Below are 16,464 nucleotides of genomic sequence, written 5' to 3' on the forward strand. Positions count from 1 at the left end.
CGTAGCCTATCACAGATGCGCCTCAGTCCTGCAATAATGTCTCTGCGCTTTTAGATATCGAAACTGTTGTCACCTGCCCGCTGCCAGAGTTATTGCACAATTCCGTCGGCAGACTTAATAAAGAGAAGTTAAAGGCCTTTATTGACGACCAGAGCAAGCAGGTTATAGGTTGGTTTAGATTCAGGCGGGATACTGGCTTGGTGCCCACTATCAGGGATAAAATGTTGCACAAAGAATTCGTGTCGCATTTTTCTGACGGCAATGGTTCCAAACCAGAGTTCTTCGTGACTTGCCTGCTAAGCTCCTCGATGAGCAGTGAGAGAGGCACGCATAAATTTAAGCATGTCTTTCTGAGACAGAGGAGAGGGTCAGTATGAACTATGATTATTTAATTAAAGAGTCTTTATTTCGGTTCGCAAGGTAATCTTTCTTTTGTAGGACATTCGAACCAGTTCCGGTCAGGATAAATAATTTAGGGATCGATCCGTCTATGAAAGATGATTCGGATTACAAGCCTACTCCCATCAGGAACTCGTCGGATACACCAGATGCATTTACTAGACTTATAGGATCGCTGAGGTAAGTTCGCTGTTACATGGTCGATATAAAAAATAGAGACATTATAGTTATCTCATTCTCGATATTTAATCAGAGAAATCAGTTTTAAGTGTATGGTATTTAATTGAGAATACTTAAAGCTATCTGTTTCTAGTTTGGACATCACCAGGACCTCTGGACTCGATTCTGCTATTACTATACAAAAAGCAGCTGAACAATACTTGAACAAACTAATCCCAGAATTGTGCAAAACGGACCATGAAGTCGCAGAGCTGGAGAAGCAAGTGAGGGAGTTTAAACTTAATAGAAAAGCAAGAATGAATGGTAGTTCGAATAACGTGGATAAGAAGAATGAAGTGGAAAAGGATCACCCTGGCAAGGAAGGTTCGAAATCAGAAAGGATATCTCCCCCAAGAATTGAATCACCAGATCACATCTATAACGACAAGCGGCCGTCCAAGGATCACTCTACTACCGCTGTATGCGTTTACATAATAGCCACCCATTTCTTTCTCATACAAAATTTCATAAAATTTACTGACTTGCTTTTTTTCTTCATTCCAGAGTCAAACACTTCCTTCTCCAAAATCGAAAAATACAGCGCTGTATATCGAAAAGAGCACAAATCAGAATAAATCGAGAAAGCCGAACGCAGATGCAGCGAACAACACGGTCCAAGAATCGCCGCCGCCTGCAAACACTGCTTCGGAAACGAAGGTGGACGTTGGAGAAACTGTGCCGAATCGTAGCAGGCGTTTCTCGAACATGGAGTCTGAGATCGCGAAGGAGTCGATCTGTAAAGGTGAGACGAACGAGAGCGGTGTGGGTAGAGGCAGAGGGAAATTGTTGCACGAGTCTCACCCTGGGATGAAAAAAGCCAGGAGGACTTCGGGGCCGATGGCTATGCGAAGTAGCAGTGAAAGGACTACGCTCGCTCAAGTGTCGCGCCAAGACTCCTCGGAGGCGAACAATGTACAAAATACAACCCCCCAAGTATCCTACAGTCAAATCGCGAAGAAGAAAATCGACAATACGCGCAAATCGGATTCAACGGATAATAATCATTGAACGCACGTTTACTGACTCTTATTTCTTTCCTTTTTTCCCCAAAAGCTTTGTAAGAATTATACTTAAAACTGTAGAGCATTCTCGCGCAGGAGATAAAGAATTGACAGAAGTGCTAAGGTGCTTACGCTACACGTGTGCGCATTGTAAATATTTCTTATACGAAACATATACACATATATGTGCATGTACATTATAACTTTTTAAATGTAAAATAAACAGTCCGCGTCTGTACTATACGTAAGGCAAGTCTATTGTCAGGAAGTACGAATCTTACGGAGATGTCGAGATGAAATACTACTGTGCCGTGTTCGCAGTATCGAAACTTGTGCTTTACAAAGTCGGGAGGCATCATAGACTGAGCTGCTAAATATAGTCTTCGACACATTCTCGTGGCTGTTCTACGTTTAACCATATTCCTTAAAAATCGCATTACACGTTATATTTCTTTTATACTATTTCTAATACGTCTCTAAGTATTTACAATGCTCTGTGTACCCTTGGTTGACTTAAGCTCCAATGAATCTCTAAGAGAAATATACAGTATACGTTGTCCTCTTCTTTTTGCAATTGTCGTTCTTTTTCAATTGTGCCATTACATTTTTAAGCATTTAACGTATAAAATAAATACCAACGTTTTGCATCACCATGTTTTATAAATATCAAGATAATACATGCGTTAAGTACTTCGTAAGTCTTTTGAATCGTTCTCTTCGTGTGTTAATCGTAGCGTGGAAGTATTTGCGTTAACAGAGGGACTTCTTATTTGTACACGGAAATACTGCAAAGGAATGTCGTTAAAGTATATCGGCGGGATTATTCGGGACACCTGTAACTTCCCATATTGTGGCTGCGAGCCTCCTCGAATGCTCCAAGACACACGACGACGTTGCCAGGCCAAGATGAACGCAATAGAGCTCGTAAATTCTGATTTTATTCAAAGACAATTTGGGGAAACACGTTTCGGCCAATTTCCTGCGAAATTTATAAAACACGCGAAGTAAGTGGAAATTTACAGCGGAGCTACTGGAAAATTGAATACTAATAACACGAACCTGTAATAGTCTCCACAAAATATACCCGGAACTGGAAAGTTCTTCATTATATGATTTAAATAAACTTTACATTTCAAAGGCGAGCCCTGGAAAATATGCGGACAATAGAAACGTTGTACCGTGCCATCTTTGATATTTAAAAACGATAGTATTCCACTCACAGAACTGTCCTCGAACCACAAGAAGTAAGCATAATTAAACGTTGTGTCTTTCCACATGACTGATAAGTGCCCTTCTTCCAAGTGCATCCTACTTTGTTTAACCATGTTCCAAATCTACAAAAATAATCTTCAATCAGTTCACGTGAATTCCAACTCTTTATGGTTTATCAATCCCTCGGATCCTGTACCTTCTTTGTCGTTAGAGCAAGTGTCTCGGGATTCGTGAAGTCTAACGTCGGAGCAGTTAACCGATGAGTAGTTCGATCTATGTAAATGAAGTGCACAAGCCCTGGAAACTCTTCTAGATATTTATTGATGGTTAGGGAAGTTCTCGTAGATTATACGGCATTAAGGAGGTATATTCTTGTATGAAATTTATCAGAAAAAAATTATAAGAAAGTAGCAAGTTTGCGAAAGCATGGAACTAAAGAAATGTCGAGCAGTTGCGAAAGGATATGATCCGAGCGTGAAGTTCTTCAGGGCTTTCACTTTGAGAAAATCACTGAAGTCGTTCAACTTCTGGCGAACCAGTTTGCCTACTGTCGTTAATACATCGATGCCTTGTTTTAGGAAATTCTTGTCGAAGCACGTTAGCCTGTACAACTCCTTCAAATTCTCTATAAACCCGGACGTGTTGGATTCGATCTGAAGGACAGATTCCGGATCTCTGGATTTCAAGAGATCCACGTACTTCTTCCTAACAAACTCCCACTTCACTTGCAGCCTTCTCTGGCACATATCGACGTCGTTGCTGACATTGGCTCTGTTCTTTTTTATGCCGTCCAAAGCTTTCTTAATTGCCGAATCGAGGCTTTCGAATGCCGGTCTCAGCTCGTCGATGTCCCTTTGAAGCTGCAGACCACTTATAATATTTAAATAATGGAAGCTATCGTACAATCCCGACGACGTTGCGAGATTCGTCACCTCCACTATCATGACGAGATTAATACCATCCGCTAATTCAAAGATGTGAACCGCGTTGGCGGTGTAGTCTTGCTCAGACCCAAGTAGAATCAAATTACTATACAGGTCGTGATCCGTTAAAGAGTACAAACCTTCGTTGATGGACGAGTCTCTCGATCCTCCTGCAACGAAGCAACACGTGAATGCGCAACATTAACAGAATTCACGAAATCATGTATAAGTAACAGCCGTACTGAATAAGTTCGTAATATCCTCCGAAGTAGGATTCGCAAGCTTCGCTCCAAACGTAACTTGCTCCTCTTTGGAACTACCATCAGGCAGAAGAATATCATTCCGGTCGTCGTCGTCGTCGCCATGTATTTCTCTCCGATCGTCTCCTTTCCTCTTTTGATTCACCACCCAACACAGCAGCATCATCATTAATATATCGGAAGCATACAAGTCGTGAGCATTCTTACTGGAGTACAGCGAAAGGAACTTCTGTTCCACTAGTATCAGTATATGCACGTTGGAAAATTCAGACTGCGCTTTCAATTTATCGCAGGCGTCGTGTAACACTTTCAGTATAGCCACGCCCAAGTCGGTATTTATCGACAACTGTTCTATGGCTTCTGTGAGCATGCTCTGTTCGCAATTCCTCAGATGCCCCCATGCGTCTAGTAAGTAGGAAACTAAGCAGACCTTTTGCCTGCTTATCTTTAATCTGAAATCAGATACATTACTATGCTACTTATGCAAATAAAAATTCTTCTTATAAATTAATATCTTTCGCTTACATCGCGACGTCTGGCCCACAGACGTGCCTTACTATCGCCACGCAAACACCCAACGTCCTTTTCATTAATTCCACCTCTTCCAAAGAGATGTAGATGAAAGTGTATCCCATGAATTCGTCGAACACCATGTTCGTGCCATCGTGGCATTTCATCGACGTGTATGAGTTTCCAAACTGAGAAGCCATTACATGCTGAGATGTAACGATCGGTGAGAATAACTGCATTATAACGTTTGGATTGAGCTTGGAGTCCGTGTCATCCTGCGGAGAATTTTTATTAGTCGATCCATTCCGTGTCTTCTGTTATTAATACACAAACTTATATAATTTCCTACGGTGGCTTGTTATTTTCATACAGTGCGTTATCTTTTACAAAACAATGTGGTTCGCAAGATAAGGTGAGTATCAGGTAAGCATAAAAGGAACTGTTATTTCAAGCAACAGGATACTTTGCTAAATCCATTTAAACAATCACGATAACAGGACACCCTCTGTTTATACACTAAAAATTAAGAATTCGACATACCTTGCTTTCAGAAATCAAGCCTTGAAGTCTAGCTAACTTTTGTACATGATTCGCGAATTTCTTGTTGCACTTGGTGAACAGAACATCGTTGAGATGGTCGAAAATTAAAAGGCCCTTCATTTCGCAATTGAATTAATAACTTATCTCTTCTCAGTTACTGCACGATTCTGTCAATCAATATCCGTTAACGCATTACTGTTTCTTTCCCGCTGTTCCGACTCGCGGCACGACAAGCACAGTGGCATACGCGGTTTAATTGATTCCCCTGCTACTGTTTCAAAAATCTTGTTCAACTTGTACCCTGAAAAACAAACAAATTTAGTTTAGTCTGTAAATCGACAACTGTCACCGCACAGCGCAGAAACTCACGAGCTAAACTGCCCCTGGTAGTGTATAAGTAATCTCTTTATTTATTCATTTATTCGTCCGATGGATCTACGCGTCGTGTAGGTACAAGGAAGCGCATTGTGCATAGTATTGCGTAACCATGCAATTAATTTATTGCTTTCTAAGGTGAGTTAAGAATTTTATTATTTTACGGATGATGGAACGTTCTAACCACCTAGTGGTCGAGCGAATGAACTACGGCTACCTGTTCGTTCAGAATATCTCTGTCTTTTTCTAAACATCTGGCCCTCTCGTTCTAAAGTTACCTGCTCTCGTCATGTAATCCGACTACTGGGAGCGAAGAAGTAACAGGATCGCATAATCGAAGGCGGTGGCACGCCACCTATCTCCCTCCTTGTCGCACACTATTCCTTTCTCTCTCGCGCACGTCACCTATCGCCCTCCTTGTCACGCACTATTCCTATCTCTCTCGCACACGCCACCTATCGCCCTCCTTGTCGCGCACTATTCCTTTCTCTCTCGCTCAGCTCAGCCGTGCCACCTCTTTTAGTATCATGTATTCCTATTAACTCGGCGAATTTCCTGGTCCAAACAGCACACTCGGGAACTTCTTGTGGATAATGTAGGGATCGCGGTGGGTAATCTAACCTATATAAAAGGCTTTTTTATTAGTAACTATGTATCGATTCGTAAATAAAACGCATACGAGTGATTACTGAACGTTGTCACGACACTATAGTCTCAAATCCAGCTGTACAAATGTATAAATCATTTTGAAAAGATCGAAAATCCTTAAACAAAGTATGCATTCACTAACCGCGGCGAGAGACTTGTATCTCTGTCCAAAAACTCTTCATAGCTGCTTAATTGTAATCGGAATCATTACAACTATCACGTAGGAAAGTAGCCAAGGGTCCATACTGTAAGATGAAACTGCAAAAGTTGATAAATTACATCTAGAAAATGCACCAACAATCGACGAAGCTTGAGTGCCTACATAGGACGGCGCCATTGTTCTCGTCATCGTCTCAAAGAACCGTTAATAACTAATTAATTGTAATCAAAATCTGCGCAACGATCCCATAGGAAAGTAGCCAAGGGTCTATTCTTTGAGAGGCGACTCTAAAAGTTCATAAAATATTCGCAGGAAATGAGAAATTAGTGAATTTCCAGTGACTGCGTAATATTTCTATCTCCCTCCTTGTCGCGCACACTAGCGCTCTCTCTCGCGCACGCCACCTGTCGCCCTCCTTGTCGCGCGCTATTCCTTTCTCTCTCGCTCAGCTCAGCCGTGCCACCTCTTTTAGTATCATGTATTCCTATTAACTCGGCGAATTTCCTGGTCCAAACAGCACACTCGGGAACTTCTTGTGGATAATGTAGGGATCGCGGACGGTAATGTAACCTATATAAATGGCTTTTTTATTAGTAACTATGTATCGATTCGTGAATAAAACGCATACGAGTGATTACTGAACGTTGTCACAACACTATAGTCTCAAATCCAGCTGTACAAATGTATAAATCATTTTGAAAAGATCGAAAATCCTTAAACAAAGTATGCATTCACTAACCGCGGCGAGAGACTTGTATCTCTGTCCAAAAACTCTTCATAGCTGCTTAATTGTAATCGGAATCATTACAACTATCACGTAGGAAAGTAGCCAAGGGTCCATACTGTAAGATGAAACTGCAAAAGTTGATAAATTACATCTAGAAAATGCACCAACAATCGACGAAGCTTGAGTGCCTCCATAGGACGGCGCCATTGTTCTCGTCATCGTCTCAAAGAACCGTTAATAACTAATTAATTGTAATCAAAATCTGCGCAACGATCCCATAGGAAAGTAGCCAAGGGTCTATTCTTTGAGAGGCGACTCTAAAAGTTCATAAAATATTCGCAGGAAATGAGAAATTAGTGAATTTCCAGTGACTGCGTAATATTTCTATCTCCCTCCTTGTCGCGCACACTAGCGCTCTCTCTCGCGCACGCCACCTGTCGCCCTCCTTGTCGCGCGCTATTCCTTTCTCTCTCGCTCAGCTCAGCCGTGCCACCTCTTTTAGTATCATGTATTCCTATTAACTCGGCGAATTTCCTGGTCCAAACAGCACACTCGGGAACTTCTTGTGGATAATGTAGGGATCGCGGACGGTAATGTAACCTATATAAATGGCTTTTTTATTAGTAACTATGTATCGATTCGTAAATAAAACGCATACGAGTGATTACTGAACGTTGTCACAACACTATAGTCTCAAATCCAGCTGTACAAATGTATAAATCATTTTGAAAAGATCGAAAATCCTTAAACAAAGTATGCATTCACTAACCGCGGCGAGAGACTTGTATCTCTGTCCAAAAACTCTTCATAGCTGCTTAATTGTAATCGGAATCATTACAACTATCACGTAGGAAAGTAGCCAAGGGTCCATACTGTAAGATGAAACTGCAAAAGTTGATAAATTACATCTAGAAAATGCACCAACAATCGACGAAGCTTGAGTGCCTCCATAGGACGGCGCCATTGTTCTCGTCATCGTCTCAAAGAACCGTTAATAACTAATTAATTGTAATCAAAATCTGCGCAACGATCCCATAGGAAAGTAGCCAAGGGTCTATTCTTTGAGAGGCGACTCTAAAAGTTCATAAAATATTCGCAGGAAATGAGAAATTAGTGAATTTCCAGTGACTGCGTAATATTTCTATCTCCCTCCTTGTCGCGCACACTAGCGCTCTCTCTCGCGCACGCCACCTGTCGCCCTCCTTGTCGCGCACTATTCCTTTCTCTCTCGCTCAGCTCAGCCGTGCCACCTCTTTTAGTATCATGTATTCCTATTAACTCGGCGAATTTCCTGGTCCAAACAGCACACTCGGGAACTTCTTGTGGATAATGTAGGGATCGCGGACGGTAATGTAACCTATATAAATGGCTTTTTTATTAGTAACTATGTATCGATTCGTGAATAAAACGCATACGAGTGATTACTGAACGTTGTCACAACACTATAGTCTCAAATCCAGCTGTACAAATGTATAAATCATTTTGAAAAGATCGAAAATCCTTAAACAAAGTATGCATTCACTAACCGCGGCGAGAGACTTGTATCTCTGTCCAAAAACTCTTCATAGCTGCTTAATTGTAATCGGAATCATTACAACTATCACGTAGGAAAGTAGCCAAGGGTCCATACTGTAAGATGAAACTGCAAAAGTTGATAAATTACATCTAGAAAATGCACCAACAATCGACGAAGCTTGAGTGCCTCCATAGGACGGCGCCATTGTTCTCGTCATCGTCTCAAAGAACCGTTAATAACTAATTAATTGTAATCAAAATCTGCGCAACGATCCCATAGGAAAGTAGCCAAGGGTCTATTCTTTGAGAGGCGACTCTAAAAGTTCATAAAATATTCGCAGGAAATGAGAAATTAGTGAATTTCCAGTGACTGCGTAATATTTCTATCTCCCTCCTTGTCGCGCACACTAGCGCTCTCTCTCGCGCACGCCACCTGTCGCCCTCCTTGTCGCGCGCTATTCCTTTCTCTCTCGCTCAGCTCAGCCGTGCCACCTCTTTTAGTATCATGTATTCCTATTAACTCGGCGAATTTCCTGGTCCAAACAGCACACTCGGGAACTTCTTGTGGATAATGTAGGGATCGCGGACGGTAATGTAACCTATATAAATGGCTTTTTTATTAGTAACTATGTATCGATTCGTGAATAAAACGCATACGAGTGATTACTGAACGTTGTCACAACACTATAGTCTCAAATCCAGCTGTACAAATGTATAAATCATTTTGAAAAGATCGAAAATCCTTAAACAAAGTATGCATTCACTAACCGCGGCGAGAGACTTGTATCTCTGTCCAAAAACTCTTCATAGCTGCTTAATTGTAATCGGAATCATTACAACTATCACGTAGGAAAGTAGCCAAGGGTCCATACTGTAAGATGAAACTGCAAAAGTTGATAAATTACATCTAGAAAATGCACCAACAATCGACGAAGCTTGAGTGCCTCCATAGGACGGCGCCATTGTTCTCGTCATCGTCTCAAAGAACCGTTAATAACTAATTAATTGTAATCAAAATCTGCGCAACGATCCCATAGGAAAGTAGCCAAGGGTCTATTCTTTGAGAGGCGACTCTAAAAGTTCATAAAATATTCGCAGGAAATGAGAAATTAGTGAATTTCCAGTGACTGCGTAATATTTCTATCTCCCTCCTTGTCGCGCACACTAGCGCTCTCTCTCGCGCACGCCACCTGTCGCCCTCCTTGTCGCGCGCTATTCCTTTCTCTCTCGCTCAGCTCAGCCGTGCCACCTCTTTTAGTATCATGTATTCCTATTAACTCGGCGAATTTCCTGGTCCAAACAGCACACTCGGGAACTTCTTGTGGATAATGTAGGGATCGCGGACGGTAATGTAACCTATATAAATGGCTTTTTTATTAGTAACTATGTATCGATTCGTAAATAAAACGCATACGAGTGATTACTGAACGTTGTCACAACACTATAGTCTCAAATCCAGCTGTACAAATGTATAAATCATTTTGAAAAGATCGAAAATCCTTAAACAAAGTATGCATTCACTAACCGCGGCGAGAGACTTGTATCTCTGTCCAAAAACTCTTCATAGCTGCTTAATTGTAATCGGAATCATTACAACTATCACGTAGGAAAGTAGCCAAGGGTCCATACTGTAAGATGAAACTGCAAAAGTTGATAAATTACATCTAGAAAATGCACCAACAATCGACGAAGCTTGAGTGCCTCCATAGGACGGCGCCATTGTTCTCGTCATCGTCTCAAAGAACCGTTAATAACTAATTAATTGTAATCAAAATCTGCGCAACGATCCCATAGGAAAGTAGCCAAGGGTCTATTCTTTGAGAGGCGACTCTAAAAGTTCATAAAATATTCGCAGGAAATGAGAAATTAGTGAATTTCCAGTGACTGCGTAATATTTCTATCTCCCTCCTTGTCGCGCACACTAGCGCTCTCTCTCGCGCACGCCACCTGTCGCCCTCCTTGTCGCGCACTATTCCTTTCTCTCTCGCTCAGCTCAGCCGTGCCACCTCTTTTAGTATCATGTATTCCTATTAACTCGGCGAATTTCCTGGTCCAAACAGCACACTCGGGAACTTCTTGTGGATAATGTAGGGATCGCGGACGGTAATGTAACCTATATAAATGGCTTTTTTATTAGTAACTATGTATCGATTCGTGAATAAAACGCATACGAGTGATTACTGAACGTTGTCACAACACTATAGTCTCAAATCCAGCTGTACAAATGTATAAATCATTTTGAAAAGATCGAAAATCCTTAAACAAAGTATGCATTCACTAACCGCGGCGAGAGACTTGTATCTCTGTCCAAAAACTCTTCATAGCTGCTTAATTGTAATCGGAATCATTACAACTATCACGTAGGAAAGTAGCCAAGGGTCCATACTGTAAGATGAAACTGCAAAAGTTGATAAATTACATCTAGAAAATGCACCAACAATCGACGAAGCTTGAGTGCCTCCATAGGACGGCGCCATTGTTCTCGTCATCGTCTCAAAGAACCGTTAATAACTAATTAATTGTAATCAAAATCTGCGCAACGATCCCATAGGAAAGTAGCCAAGGGTCTATTCTTTGAGAGGCGACTCTAAAAGTTCATAAAATATTCGCAGGAAATGAGAAATTAGTGAATTTCCAGTGACTGCGTAATATTTCTATCTCCCTCCTTGTCGCGCACACTAGCGCTCTCTCTCGCGCACGCCACCTGTCGCCCTCCTTGTCGCGCACTATTCCTTTCTCTCTCGCTCAGCTCAGCCGTGCCACCTCTTTTAGTATCATGTATTCCTATTAACTCGGCGAATTTCCTGGTCCAAACAGCACACTCGGGAACTTCTTGTGGATAATGTAGGGATCGCGGACGGTAATGTAACCTATATAAATGGCTTTTTTATTAGTAACTATGTATCGATTCGTGAATAAAACGCATACGAGTGATTACTGAACGTTGTCACAACACTATAGTCTCAAATCCAGCTGTACAAATGTATAAATCATTTTGAAAAGATCGAAAATCCTTAAACAAAGTATGCATTCACTAACCGCGGCGAGAGACTTGTATCTCTGTCCAAAAACTCTTCATAGCTGCTTAATTGTAATCGGAATCATTACAACTATCACGTAGGAAAGTAGCCAAGGGTCCATACTGTAAGATGAAACTGCAAAAGTTGATAAATTACATCTAGAAAATGCACCAACAATCGACGAAGCTTGAGTGCCTCCATAGGACGGCGCCATTGTTCTCGTCATCGTCTCAAAGAACCGTTAATAACTAATTAATTGTAATCAAAATCTGCGCAACGATCCCATAGGAAAGTAGCCAAGGGTCTATTCTTTGAGAGGCGACTCTAAAAGTTCATAAAATATTCGCAGGAAATGAGAAATTAGTGAATTTCCAGTGACTGCGTAATATTTCTATCTCCCTCCTTGTCGCGCACACTAGCGCTCTCTCTCGCGCACGCCACCTGTCGCCCTCCTTGTCGCGCGCTATTCCTTTCTCTCTCGCTCAGCTCAGCCGTGCCACCTCTTTTAGTATCATGTATTCCTATTAACTCGGCGAATTTCCTGGTCCAAACAGCACACTCGGGAACTTCTTGTGGATAATGTAGGGATCGCGGACGGTAATGTAACCTATATAAATGGCTTTTTTATTAGTAACTATGTATCGATTCGTGAATAAAACGCATACGAGTGATTACTGAACGTTGTCACAACACTATAGTCTCAAATCCAGCTGTACAAATGTATAAATCATTTTGAAAAGATCGAAAATCCTTAAACAAAGTATGCATTCACTAACCGCGGCGAGAGACTTGTATCTCTGTCCAAAAACTCTTCATAGCTGCTTAATTGTAATCGGAATCATTACAACTATCACGTAGGAAAGTAGCCAAGGGTCCATACTGTAAGATGAAACTGCAAAAGTTGATAAATTACATCTAGAAAATGCACCAACAATCGACGAAGCTTGAGTGCCTCCATAGGACGGCGCCATTGTTCTCGTCATCGTCTCAAAGAACCGTTAATAACTAATTAATTGTAATCAAAATCTGCGCAACGATCCCATAGGAAAGTAGCCAAGGGTCTATTCTTTGAGAGGCGACTCTAAAAGTTCATAAAATATTCGCAGGAAATGAGAAATTAGTGAATTTCCAGTGACTGCGTAATATTTCTATCTCCCTCCTTGTCGCGCACACTAGCGCTCTCTCTCGCGCACGCCACCTGTCGCCCTCCTTGTCGCGCGCTATTCCTTTCTCTCTCGCTCAGCTCAGCCGTGCCACCTCTTTTAGTATCATGTATTCCTATTAACTCGGCGAATTTCCTGGTCCAAACAGCACACTCGGGAACTTCTTGTGGATAATGTAGGGATCGCGGACGGTAATGTAACCTATATAAATGGCTTTTTTATTAGTAACTATGTATCGATTCGTAAATAAAACGCATACGAGTGATTACTGAACGTTGTCACAACACTATAGTCTCAAATCCAGCTGTACAAATGTATAAATCATTTTGAAAAGATCGAAAATCCTTAAACAAAGTATGCATTCACTAACCGCGGCGAGAGACTTGTATCTCTGTCCAAAAACTCTTCATAGCTGCTTAATTGTAATCGGAATCATTACAACTATCACGTAGGAAAGTAGCCAAGGGTCCATACTGTAAGATGAAACTGCAAAAGTTGATAAATTACATCTAGAAAATGCACCAACAATCGACGAAGCTTGAGTGCCTCCATAGGACGGCGCCATTGTTCTCGTCATCGTCTCAAAGAACCGTTAATAACTAATTAATTGTAATCAAAATCTGCGCAACGATCCCATAGGAAAGTAGCCAAGGGTCTATTCTTTGAGAGGCGACTCTAAAAGTTCATAAAATATTCGCAGGAAATGAGAAATTAGTGAATTTCCAGTGACTGCGTAATATTTCTATCTCCCTCCTTGTCGCGCACACTAGCGCTCTCTCTCGCGCACGCCACCTGTCGCCCTCCTTGTCGCGCACTATTCCTTTCTCTCTCGCTCAGCTCAGCCGTGCCACCTCTTTTAGTATCATGTATTCCTATTAACTCGGCGAATTTCCTGGTCCAAACAGCACACTCGGGAACTTCTTGTGGATAATGTAGGGATCGCGGACGGTAATGTAACCTATATAAATGGCTTTTTTATTAGTAACTATGTATCGATTCGTGAATAAAACGCATACGAGTGATTACTGAACGTTGTCACAACACTATAGTCTCAAATCCAGCTGTACAAATGTATAAATCATTTTGAAAAGATCGAAAATCCTTAAACAAAGTATGCATTCACTAACCGCGGCGAGAGACTTGTATCTCTGTCCAAAAACTCTTCATAGCTGCTTAATTGTAATCGGAATCATTACAACTATCACGTAGGAAAGTAGCCAAGGGTCCATACTGTAAGATGAAACTGCAAAAGTTGATAAATTACATCTAGAAAATGCACCAACAATCGACGAAGCTTGAGTGCCTCCATAGGACGGCGCCATTGTTCTCGTCATCGTCTCAAAGAACCGTTAATAACTAATTAATTGTAATCAAAATCTGCGCAACGATCCCATAGGAAAGTAGCCAAGGGTCTATTCTTTGAGAGGCGACTCTAAAAGTTCATAAAATATTCGCAGGAAATGAGAAATTAGTGAATTTCCAGTGACTGCGTAATATTTCTATCTCCCTCCTTGTCGCGCACACTAGCGCTCTCTCTCGCGCACGCCACCTGTCGCCCTCCTTGTCGCGCACTATTCCTTTCTCTCTCGCTCAGCTCAGCCGTGCCACCTCTTTTAGTATCATGTATTCCTATTAACTCGGCGAATTTCCTGGTCCAAACAGCACACTCGGGAACTTCTTGTGGATAATGTAGGGATCGCGGACGGTAATGTAACCTATATAAATGGCTTTTTTATTAGTAACTATGTATCGATTCGTGAATAAAACGCATACGAGTGATTACTGAACGTTGTCACAACACTATAGTCTCAAATCCAGCTGTACAAATGTATAAATCATTTTGAAAAGATCGAAAATCCTTAAACAAAGTATGCATTCACTAACCGCGGCGAGAGACTTGTATCTCTGTCCAAAAACTCTTCATAGCTGCTTAATTGTAATCGGAATCATTACAACTATCACGTAGGAAAGTAGCCAAGGGTCCATACTGTAAGATGAAACTGCAAAAGTTGATAAATTACATCTAGAAAATGCACCAACAATCGACGAAGCTTGAGTGCCTCCATAGGACGGCGCCATTGTTCTCGTCATCGTCTCAAAGAACCGTTAATAACTAATTAATTGTAATCAAAATCTGCGCAACGATCCCATAGGAAAGTAGCCAAGGGTCTATTCTTTGAGAGGCGACTCTAAAAGTTCATAAAATATTCGCAGGAAATGAGAAATTAGTGAATTTCCAGTGACTGCGTAATATTTCTATCTCCCTCCTTGTCGCGCACACTAGCGCTCTCTCTCGCGCACGCCACCTGTCGCCCTCCTTGTCGCGCACTATTCCTTTCTCTCTCGCTCAGCTCAGCCGTGCCACCTCTTTTAGTATCATGTATTCCTATTAACTCGGCGAATTTCCTGGTCCAAACAGCACACTCGGGAACTTCTTGTGGATAATGTAGGGATCGCGGACGGTAATGTAACCTATATAAATGGCTTTTTTATTAGTAACTATGTATCGATTCGTGAATAAAACGCATACGAGTGATTACTGAACGTTGTCACAACACTATAGTCTCAAATCCAGCTGTACAAATGTATAAATCATTTTGAAAAGATCGAAAATCCTTAAACAAAGTATGCATTCACTAACCGCGGCGAGAGACTTGTATCTCTGTCCAAAAACTCTTCATAGCTGCTTAATTGTAATCGGAATCATTACAACTATCACGTAGGAAAGTAGCCAAGGGTCCATACTGTAAGATGAAACTGTAAAAGTTGATAAATTACGTCTAGAAAATGCACCAACAATCGACGAAGCTTGAGTGCCTAAATAGGACCGCGGCATTGTGCTCGTCATCGTCTCAAAGAACCGTTAATAACTAATTAATTGTAATCAAAATCTGCGCAACGATCCCATAGGAAAGTAGCCAAGGGTCTATTCTTTGAGAGGCGACTCTAAAAGTTCATAAAATATTCGCAGGAAATGAGAAATTAGTGAATTTCCAGTGCCTGTGTAAAATTTCTATCTCCCTCCTTGTCGCACACACTAGCGCTCTCTCTCGCACGCTCCACCTATCTCCCTCCTTGTCGCACACGCTAGCGCTCTCTCTCGCACAGCTCGGCCGTGCCACCTCTTTTAGTATCATGTACTCCTATTAACTCGAGCGAATTTCCTGGTCCAAACAGCCAACTTGGGGATAATGTAGGAATCGCGGTCGGTAAATGAATTAAATATTTAGAGCACTGCTTACTGTTAGTTAGAGCAATAAATAAACAGGTTTGTTATTGAATATGGTTGTCTAACGCGGTAGAGATTTTCCATAAGGTGCCTAGAACCAGAAATTGCAAATAAATAAATTTCAGGTGGTCAGTAATAAATATAGAAATGAAGAATTGAAGAAATAAAGAAATGAAGAAATGAAAAAAATGAAGAAATGAAGAAATAATGATCTTTCTGGTGCATAGCTTATTGTGTGGTGTACCACCTGGGTGTTATACATTTTTAATTGCAGCTCTAAATGTGCATGAATTGTTGGCAGCAAACGCATAAAATTCATAGAAATAATTTGGACATTGGCAATCTCTGTAGAAGGACCGTGCCAGTAAATTGTTATATAATAACTGTATTCCTTTAAACGAAATATTTGCAAAAGTATTACAAGAAGGAGCCAAGGAATTGTATGTTTAGATGCAATTGCAAAAGTTCATTAATTACTGTTAATGTTATCACAAAGTCGCGACTAACTATTTAACTGTAAATGCATGCAAGTCATTGCTGCATTGAATAGTATGAAAATTTAC

The 16,464-nt window shown here is 41.2% G+C and overlaps 2 protein-coding genes across 10 annotated transcripts in view; one reads left to right on the plus strand and one right to left on the minus strand.

Annotated features, from left to right (window-relative positions):
- Nucleotides 1-2,269, plus strand: part of LOC143373696 (BRISC complex subunit FAM175B) — a 45,748-nt gene extending 43,479 nt beyond the window's left edge. For all 6 annotated transcript variants that reach the window (XM_076821171.1, XM_076821176.1, XM_076821173.1 and 3 more), the window contains 4 exons: nucleotides 55-367; nucleotides 439-579; nucleotides 713-1,037; nucleotides 1,123-2,269. In XM_076821171.1, coding sequence (XP_076677286.1) covers nucleotides 55-367; nucleotides 439-579; nucleotides 713-1,037; nucleotides 1,123-1,626 — 1,283 coding nt within the window. In that variant the 3' untranslated portion in view covers nucleotides 1,627-2,269. The remainder of the gene's footprint in view (nucleotides 1-54; nucleotides 368-438; nucleotides 580-712; nucleotides 1,038-1,122) is intronic.
- Nucleotides 2,260-5,674, minus strand: Hps1 (Hermansky-Pudlak syndrome 1 protein). Of its 4 annotated transcripts, none has more exons than XM_076821163.1 (9): nucleotides 5,657-5,674; nucleotides 5,065-5,365; nucleotides 4,540-4,838; nucleotides 3,997-4,466; nucleotides 3,297-3,924; nucleotides 3,028-3,172; nucleotides 2,840-2,953; nucleotides 2,679-2,764; nucleotides 2,260-2,598 (listed from the first exon to the last, which is right to left on the minus strand). In XM_076821163.1, exons 2-9 carry the CDS (start codon nucleotides 5,182-5,184, stop codon nucleotides 2,421-2,423), a joined length of 2,040 nt encoding a protein of 679 aa, XP_076677278.1. In that variant the 5' UTR covers nucleotides 5,185-5,365; nucleotides 5,657-5,674; the 3' UTR covers nucleotides 2,260-2,420. The 4 variants fall into 4 exon arrangements, with proteins under 4 accessions (XP_076677278.1, XP_076677280.1, XP_076677279.1 ...); XM_076821165.1 differs by lacking the exon at nucleotides 5,657-5,674 and adding an exon at nucleotides 5,434-5,641 and having other exon boundaries at nucleotides 4,540-4,799; XM_076821164.1 differs by lacking the exon at nucleotides 5,657-5,674 and adding an exon at nucleotides 5,434-5,641 and having other exon boundaries at nucleotides 3,028-3,166.
- Nucleotides 5,675-16,464: the final 10,790 nt, after the last annotated feature.

The sequence above is a fragment of the Andrena cerasifolii genome, chromosome 10 (genome assembly GCF_050908995.1).
Source record: "Andrena cerasifolii isolate SP2316 chromosome 10, iyAndCera1_principal, whole genome shotgun sequence".
Classification (NCBI taxonomy): domain Eukaryota; kingdom Metazoa; phylum Arthropoda; class Insecta; order Hymenoptera; family Andrenidae; genus Andrena; species Andrena cerasifolii.

What these genes read in the sequence shown, in the direction of transcription:
- Hps1 (XM_076821163.1), bottom strand. Translation starts at nt 5,184, where the DNA reads ATGAAGGGCCTTTTAATTTTCGACCATCTCAACGATGTTCTGTTCACC. An exon ending in GCTTGATTTCTGAAAGCAAG is followed by an intron (nt 4,839 to 5,064) that starts GTATGTCGAATT and finishes TATTAATAACAG; the next exon opens with AAGACACGGAATGGATCGAC. An exon ending in TTTTGTGGAGACTATTACAG is followed by an intron (nt 2,599 to 2,678) that starts GTTCGTGTTATT and finishes TAAATTTCGCAG; the next exon opens with GAAATTGGCCGAAACGTGTT.